We start from the raw sequence: 9,205 nt of genomic DNA on the forward strand, positions 1-9,205 counted from the left end.
ACCACATTAGTTGATGGAAAATGCACAGGAGCTCCTGGGTGCTTCACCCCCTATATGAATATCAAATCCAAAAAATACCAGAAAATTAAAAAAAAACATGGAATCTTGGGATTTCAAACCTGTGTGCCCAATCTACTCCCGTGTGAAGTTTCCTGGAAAATTACCAAGAAATGTATCCATGACAAAGAAAATACAGTCCGACCTATCACCCATCCAAACAGTTTTTTGTATGTAGGATTTTTTTATCTTTTTTACCGAGAGTACCATGAATATCATTTTTTCACGAAACTCTACACAGGACTAGATTGGGCACCCAGATTTGATATCCCAAACTACCAGATTCTATTTTAGTTTTTCCAGTATTTTTTTCGAATTTAATGTTCATATAGGGGGATGGAGCACCCAGGAGCCAAAAATCCGTGTCCATCAGTTGACATTGTAAAACCGCACTTTTTTTTTGCTGGGTAACAGCAATCAATGAAATATAATACTGGAAGCTTGTTTTAACAAATTATCATATTGTCAAATGTCAACAAAGTGAACTTTAAATTGACATGCGCCTCGCATGATCATAAAATGCTCATATAGCTTGGTCAGACATCAGTCCAAGACACCTATAGTAATTGAAACATGACGCAATTACCAAAAGTAGGCGATTCCTGAAAAATCAAAGTTGACAAAATTACAAAGACAAGTCTTACAGTTATAAAAAAGGTTCTAGGTATATTGAAGTTGGTGGAATGATCTGCTTCCCTACCAGCAGATTCACTCATCATCGCCGCCAAATGCGTCCATGTTGTTGTTTTTGTTCTTTTTGTTCATACACGCGCCTGCAAAATGATGGATTGTGTTCTTAGAACCTCTTAATCAAACAAAGGATCCCAGGACAACCATGTGAATAAGCAAATATCAAAAGTTGAGAAGTGCCATCAAGTTCATATATACTTTGGTGGCTGGGTTGTTAGCAATTCATATTTCAGACACGTTAAATTTCTTCACCGAGCATTACAGTTCTACAACAAAGTGGAAGTTTGGAAGTTCCTAAAGCAGTACCAAAACCTACTAAGGTAAAAACCTAACTTCCTTTTGATCCCGTCAGATTAGGTCTGGAAAAAAGGAAGCTAAGCAGCACTTCAACACTTCAGGAAATCTCCACTTTGTCGAAGATTGCTCTGAATAGTAGCTGAAAAACAAGCTACGTAGCACTTCACACCTAAACTGATTGCTGGAGCCTACCAGGATTATACACTACAAAAAGCTGGAAACTAAAATATCAACCACAGACACCCATCATACATAGCGAGGATATCTAAATAGTAAATATTACCCCTCAGAAACAAAACCAATATGATTGGTGGATTAACATGTACTCCCTCTGTGAACTAATATAAGACTGTTTAGATCACTAGTATAGACCAATATAATCGGTTCTTCATTTTGATCCATATCTTATTCAATTCCTATAAATAACAATCCTATATACATATGAAATAATATCTACTTGACATCGGATGAGTTTGATTTGTAATTGGCACAAAAATAAAAAATGATATGCTGGCAATAAACTTGATCATTTCGAAGGGCCTAGTTGGTTAAAAGCTAACTTTGCCACAACTAAGCCAAAAAAAGTAATGATTTACCCCTCAAGACAGTGGTAAAAAATATACTGGTATTAAAGAAAAAAACGAGTCTGTACTCATGAGTAATGTGACTAGTAAAGTCACAGGCCACAACTGTGGCAGCCAACCGAACACTCACTCACCTAAGAATTTATGTGTCCCTCACCTTAGGTCAGGCAACCTTTGGCGGCTGGAAACCAAACAGTCCCCAAGTGACTGACAGTTGTTGAAGGTTAATTATTGTGCATGTTGATTTACATTTATAATTTAATCTGGCCACATATTTTTCAAAGTGATTTACATTTACACACACACACACACACACACAAACAGTGCATTCTAATGCACACAATCAGTTGCTGCATGTGTTTGGATTTTCAGGATATGCTACCACTTGCCATGCGCTGAAAACACAACTTAAGTGAGTGGCATTGCATTATGGAAGTTACTTCAGTGACGCACGCGCGCACACACATATATATGTATATATATATGTATGTATGTATAGTTTAAGTACCGAGTAGGTTGTCCACTTTACGTCCACTGCTTGATACTTTTGGACGAATGGTACGTCTCTCACTAAGGAGCAAGGCAGCGAGCGTACACCAGAATTAAACTAAAACATTTTAAGCGTCTGCATGCTCACCAGGACAACCAGAAAATGTAAAAAACAAGTCAAAGGCAAAGTTTAGTTCAGTTCATCCTAAAATATGGGTCTGCTTTGAAAATATGGTCAAAACTACCTTTAGCAGACTTCATTGAGAATATATCATCAGTATATAACATGGTCATAAACCTGTCATGCGTATACATGCCAGTTATTTGAACCAAATTAAGGTTGTCCAAAAATTCTGTTATGGCAGCATGAGCAAGGAAACTCTCCCTTTTTTTGTCCCGGCAAGAACAAAAACAATCACTATCAATCATGACGGCAAGAGTAGCTTGTGTACTTTGGTTAACTTGATCGATTACTTTCTTGTTGAACAAACTGTTGCATGATGCCCAGTTTAGTGTGACAACCAATATTTTGTTTCTTCGCAGCACGGACCCAACTCACTAAACAGCTCTGCCGAGCTGATCGAGTGTGATGCATAAACTTGTAGTCGTAACACTATTTGTTAGCTTTGGAAAGCATTGCACAGGTTGGATTCACCTTATATTCCAAGAATAGATTACCTACACTACATCTGGAAGCAACTAGAAGCCTGTAGCTGATACAAATACAATTGCTTACCTTGAACGCTCAAGAAATTCAGCAGCAATGTCACGGCCTTCAAAGGATGCAAGGACAGGTCTGATGTCAGAAACTCTTGCCGTAGCGACAACTGCAGGATTTGTTAATTTATCAAGATTCCAAAGGTGGCAACACCTAGCAGAACACAAAAACTGGAAGGAAAAACATTCAATTCCATATAGCTTACATTCAAGCAATGGAATAAGATCAATCAGTTGAGTGTCCTCAGCTTCAAGCTTCCATGGTTTGATCGGCAAACAATTTTCAGGCTGCAGGCATGAGTCAAGAGCATGCCCACTGATATAAATAACTCGTGCAGGGTCTCTATTCAGCTTTGACAAATCCTAATAAATGACAACATAATGTAAGATGGGACAATTGCATAGCACTGCAGAACATCAGATACCTTAAAAATCAGGAAAGATCACATTGCCTCAATAAATATGTTACTATATAAGACCTTATAGTATTGACAGGTTTTTCGAATAATATTTACCACATTTCAATAGGATTGAACAAGCATTATTCATCACCAAAAGAATGACTTGGTGGGGAATTGTCAGCACACTATTCAGTAACTAATCACCAGATATAAGCAGCATGATCTACCATAAGGTGATTGTATTAAAATGAATTTCCATGATTAATCTCCATAGAATTTATTTTGACTAGACAACTTCTCAAGGCACATAATATGTAACTGAAAAAGTGGGGAGAAATAACCAGTACATGATGCCAGGGGTGTTCAAAAACAGTTTCCTCAAACCGTCCAAAAACTGCCATGGTCCATCTACTCATTTTTTTACACTGCCCAAATAGCTCAAGCCGGTCAATACAATTACGACTCTACTAGGCTATCAAGTAGCCGGGTTAGACATTTTGTCCCAATTCGTGATTGAACACCCCTACATGAGGCCTTAGCCCTATCAATACATATGGGATGATTGCAGCGCCTCCCAGTTAGGTCTGGTAATGGGCCTAGTTCATCAGGGCCTAAAAGGGCTAGGGTCCTCTAACGCACTCGCATCCAGACGCTTTGAAATAGGCCACAGTTAATAAGGTAGGACCGGATTGGATTATGCTTTAGAATGAGTTGGGTAAGGGTCAGAGTCTGGTTTATACACCAAGGGGGAGGTCCATTCCAGTCAAAAGGGGGAGGCCCACAGCAGTCCAACGGCAATGATGCCAGCAGCACACTCCTGGCGCCAGCAACGCAAAATCGGTGGCAGCATGAATGTCATTAGAAACCCCAAAATAGTGCAAAAGCATATATGCACATAAAGCTATGCAACTCTCTATATGTTGCAAAAAAGAAAAACTTGTAAGAGAAGGCATTACTCGTGCATAATAGCATGTCTCTATAACCCAACCTATAGGGGCGACACAGTGGTGCTGTAAAAAAAATTAAACTACAACAGTGTAAACATGTGACAACTCTAAAAAAATAATTAAAGTTCTATCAAAAACAAAAATGCATGATGCAATTCATGATCACTAATAATTTTGTGCAACAGATAACAAACCTTGTCAAGATGTAAGAAAAGTAAAAGTATGTGCGACCAGTTCTAGCATTTAGCATATTGAGATCCATGTTGTGCCAACATATAACCTAGCATCTTCTAAATTACTAGGAAAAGTATACATTTCAAAAGACATCACACAGGATACATAAGACTTATCTGACAGATAGGGGGATTTAAATTAAAGCATCAATAACATAAACTGTTTCACCCAATATGTAACATATTAACTAATTTTCCAGATTGATGGGTATTGAGCTACACAATTAACAACAGAAGCAGCAGGCAAGATCCCCATACACAATATGTAACATAGGAGTATTTACGAACTTTCTAGAGTGATGGCTGTTGAGCTACACAATTAACGACAGGAGCAGCAGGTAAGATCCCCATACCCGATAGTGTTTTCCATTCACATATTTAGTTGCAACTCTTGATAGCCTGTGCCGGACACAGCCTTTTGCATCCAGTCTTTCCATAACAGGATCAACGTACTACACATGTAACAAAGTTTCATTTGAGTTAGATTTTGCACACACACACACACTGAATAGTTAAAGAATAAAACTTACCATACTTAATTGATCAGAATACACAACAACTTCATAGAACTTCGCAAGATGTTCCAAAAAGGCATCCACTCCTGGTCTCTTAAAAGTCCTCCATCCTCTCTCACGCTATAAATATATATGGAAAACAGTTATTATAAATAATTCTTCATCAACCAATATTCAGCACCGGGGGGCAGGGGGAGGGGGCAACAAATAAAGCCTGCATACTATACAAAACTAAAATAGGGAGGCTTATACAGAGGGGGGAAATCAACCATGTGTTACCAATGAATCTAGTACATATTTTATCTTTTGAGTTTCTATACACCTCGCTTTAGTAAATTGGGTTTTCATCATTTATGCCATCGGTTGTGTCTCACTACTCACTTTTGCCACTAGGAATTTCAACTGCTCAAAAATGCCATCGCTTTGTTAGACACATGTTCAAAAATGCCACTGGGCACCATTATTGTGATCTCAAATCTCTTTTGCCATGTTATAATGACATAAATACCTATGAACCAGCATGCCAACTCTCCTTCTATCTTACTACAATAAAGTGTGGGGCCCACTTGATCCCAACGATGTTCTTATTTTCCTATAAAATTATTCGCTTGGTTACTCCTGACAAGCGGGGCCACACTTATCATTGTGAGATAGAGAGAACTGACATGTGGGTCTAGGCTTATTTTTGTCATATAACATGGTCAATGAGTTTGATGTGAAAATAACGATGTCTAATGGCATTTTTGAGGAAGCATCTAACGGAACGATGGCATTTTTGAGCAAACATCTCACGGATCGATGGCATTTTTGAGTAGTTGTAACTTCTAATGGTAAAACTGAATAGTGGGACACAACTAGTGGCAAAAATGATAAAAACCCTAGTAAATTTGTGGTATATTAACAGATTTACTCATACAGTCATACACTTATACATGAGCGGCAGGCATAGCAAACAACAAGATTCTAAACTTCATAGGAAACATGAGTTCACCTTCCAATCTGAGTATACAAGAGTCTCATTCAGATCCAGAACTATGGTAAAGACATGCTGTTCTTGAGGAGGTAGATCTGGAAGGAGTTTTTCTGATGATGGTTCAACAAATCCCTGCAGTGCATATAATTGTTAGTATCATAAAGAACGGATAGTTTACAATATAAAAGATGGATCACCAATAGCAAAAGTTCTATCTTTTTTACTAACCTGAATTTGATCTTCAATTTGGCTCCTGACATCCAAGTACAGGTCAATAGCAGCAGCAGGAACTGCAGAACAGAACATACAGTTTATACTAAGCCGGCAAAAAGAAGGAATGACTCAACCGATAAGGAACATAGGCAGACAGTTAACAAATAATGTAGTAATAGATGTTAACTGAAGAGCCTATCTAGCTGGTCAGGTTAATCAATAAGCTCATCTCATGCTCCTTCCCAGTGATGTGCATTTGTAGAGCAATCTAGAATGTGCTTATACAAACATTATCATGCAATGATTAACAGCCAGGTTGAATAGATTATAGCCAACAATTTTAGTACCAATGACACACCTCTTCATACAAATTGATCGCAGTAAATGAAAACATATAATTTGATGCATACAGTCTAACGATACGCAAACTCCTGTTAATAAAGAAATGTGTTCCCTAGCCACTGTAAACTACTTAAAAGTGGAGAGACTTGGTTATTCACTGGTGTGTGAGAAAAATATTCCAAGGTTGCCTGGAAGCTGCCAGTTTATGTACCAAGCAATCATAACAGGATCGTGAGTTGCTCATTAGGTGGCTGAAGAAAATGTCTGCACGATAATTGGCAATCTGTATCCAAGAGGTAACAGTAAAGACAAGGAATGAGTGTGCAGTAGTCCCTACCTTTCACAGTTTCTGAATAAGCCATAGCCTTAAACTTCTGCACACATGAAAAGCCATAATTGTCAGACAAGATTGACGGTAGATATCCAGTGGAGAAAGTTATTGCTGCACACTACTTCAGGTTTTCTCAAACCCCCACAATGCAAGCCTCCCATAGAACATCATGTTCCAGACCAAAAGATTTCCGCATCCTTCTAATGCATGCCAATTCCTTGCTACTCGAACCAAACGACCAAATATTTTATTCCAGAAAGTGTAAGCTCCTACATAGGGGATGATGCAAATCACAACAACAAAAATACTACTACCATGCATGATATGTTACAAGTTTATTGCGCACCTCATCAGATCCCAAGTTCACATTTCCTAATCTCATCCAAATGCTGCTGCTTAATGTTTATGCAGTCACGCACGCAACTGAACAAACAACAGGATAAAACAACACGAGCACCAAAAAACATGATATGTAACCTCAAAGCCGGACAAGTCCTCGCTGATTGGGAGCTTCGAGTTCTTCCGGAACTCCCGCGTCATCTGATCCACTTCATCCACGGAATAAGCTACAGAGACGAAAACACGAATCACTCCCTACGAATCACACGCGCGACACCAGACCAAACCGAGCGATCCTGCGGAGGAATACGGATCGGAGATCGCACCGTATGTGACATAGCCTGTGGCGCCGAGCGCGGCGGTGACGGCGGTGAAGATACCGGCCTTGAGCAGACGGAAGGAGCTGCGGGTCCCCGAAGGCGGCGCCGGGGAGGGATCGCCAGCGGCGGCCGCCTCCTTGGGAGCGGAAGATGCGTCGGCGGCGGCAGGCGCCTCCTTCGAAGCGAGGGATGCGGCGGCGGCGGCGGCGGGTGAAATGGTGGAGAAGGGGGCGGCGGAGGACCTGAGCGTGAGGGCGAGGCGCGACCTCGCGATGCGGGACATGGCGCGGCTTGCGAGAGGGACAAGGAATGTGGGAGGGTCGTCGGATTTTGGTTTGGCTCGCGCCGAGGGTTTAAGGAGAGAGGGGGCTGACTGGGGCGCCTGAGCCCGAGCCCGAGGAGGGGGGGAGAGGAAGGAGGCGGCGGCGAGGCGATGGGCGAAGGAGGTGGAAGAGTCAGGGTCTCGGGGACTGACTGTTGCAAGCTGCCCCCACTTGTCAGCGGCTAGCAATTTCTCCAGGGCTCGGGAGAGTGGCATATGCGTGCACGATGCGTTTTGGAGGGGGCAGGCCACAGGCATGCGGGCCAGATGCTGGCGCGATTGCTAGCCCATTACGAGCAGTATAATAAATATAGTGCTCGCCTACAGGCCGGCCCATTAACGAGAGTGTAGAGAAGCATTAAGCTGTTTTAGAAAGTTTCCAGAACATTCTGTCCGGTTTTGGGAAGTTTTTTTTGCGAGATCGGTTTTGGGAAGGTTCCGGAACCTTCCATCAGGTTTTGTTTCTTCCTTTCTTTATTTTTATTTTTTCCCTTCCCCTTTTTCGGTTTCTTTCTGTTTTTTTTATGTTTCTTCTTTTTTATTTTTATTATCCCTTTTTTATACTTATTTTTCAATAACTAACGATTTTTTTCCAAATTCGCGAAACTATGATCCTTTTTAAAATTTATGAATATTTTAATTTCATGAACATTTTAAAAATATGTATATTTTAATATGTGGACATTATTTAAAATTCGTGAACATTTTTTTGAATTCATGGATATTTTGAACATTTTTTCAAATTCGACAACTGGCGGTTTCAACGAAATAAATTAATTTTAAAATGAAAAAAGAAACTTTTTTAGTGCCCACGTACACACATATCATAATTGTTTTCTTATTTCCAGCCTATGTCAATGACTGTCCAACTGGAGCAGAGCCGCAATCGATGGGTCGGCCCAATTGGAGCACCATCCTCGTTTTCTTACTTAAGTTCTTTGAAAAGCCTTGTTCCCTCGAGACGACATCTCTTACTCATGGTGTAGCATTTTACATGATGGTTAGGCAAGGTTATATTTTGGCGTATCGGTGATGGCACAAATGCTAAAATATGGTCCTTCCCATGAATTCCTATGGCCCAGTCCAAGAAAGTGATCATGCCACAAGATCCTAGTTTACTTGACTATATCAGTGACCTAATTATCCTAGTGACAGGAAGCCAGGATGAAAGCTTGGCGTGAAAGAAGTTCTGGTCGGATGATACAAGGCATATACTGCAAAATTATTGTTGCCACTTTGGTAGCAAAGCGATTCACTCCTTTTGACATGTATATAGGTTGCATGTGCAACTCTCTCATGTAGAGCGTAATGGAGCTTTGAGCAGTAGCTCAACCACTACATGGAACCTGGACTTGTGTGACAATCCATCTTGAAAATGCAGACGATAAATCAGATACAAAAGCATGATTCCTTTATAGTCTAAACAAATTTGATG

The 9,205-nt window shown here is 40.3% G+C and overlaps 1 protein-coding gene across 2 annotated transcripts; it reads right to left on the reverse strand.

Annotated features, from left to right (window-relative positions):
• Positions 1-478: 478 nt before the first annotated feature.
• LOC125544853 (mitochondrial import inner membrane translocase subunit TIM50-like) lies at positions 479-7,943 on the reverse strand. Of its 2 annotated transcripts, XM_048708631.1 has the most exons (11): positions 7,455-7,943; positions 7,267-7,355; positions 6,796-6,832; positions 6,132-6,193; positions 5,922-6,035; positions 4,946-5,050; positions 4,769-4,867; positions 3,041-3,197; positions 2,854-2,944; positions 758-830; positions 479-659 (listed from the first exon to the last, which is right to left on the reverse strand). In XM_048708631.1, exons 1-10 carry the CDS (start codon positions 7,729-7,731, stop codon positions 773-775), a joined length of 1,089 nt encoding a protein of 362 aa, XP_048564588.1. In that variant the 5' UTR covers positions 7,732-7,943; the 3' UTR covers positions 479-659; positions 758-772. The 2 variants fall into 2 exon arrangements, with proteins under 2 accessions (XP_048564588.1, XP_048564587.1); XM_048708630.1 differs by having other exon boundaries at positions 479-830.
• Positions 7,944-9,205: the final 1,262 nt, after the last annotated feature.

The sequence above is a fragment of the Triticum urartu genome, chromosome 3 (genome assembly GCF_003073215.2).
Source record: "Triticum urartu cultivar G1812 chromosome 3, Tu2.1, whole genome shotgun sequence".
Classification (NCBI taxonomy): domain Eukaryota; kingdom Viridiplantae; phylum Streptophyta; class Magnoliopsida; order Poales; family Poaceae; genus Triticum; species Triticum urartu.

What these genes read in the sequence shown, in the direction of transcription:
- LOC125544853 (XM_048708631.1), bottom strand. Translation starts at nt 7,731, where the DNA reads ATGTCCCGCATCGCGAGGTCGCGCCTCGCCCTCACGCTCAGGTCCTCC. An exon ending in AAATTGAAGATCAAATTCAG is followed by an intron (nt 6,036 to 6,131) that starts GTTAGTAAAAAA and finishes TATGCACTGCAG; the next exon opens with GGATTTGTTGAACCATCATC. An exon ending in TGAATGGAAAACACTATCGG is followed by an intron (nt 3,198 to 4,768) that starts GTATGGGGATCT and finishes GTCATTTATTAG; the next exon opens with GATTTGTCAAAGCTGAATAG.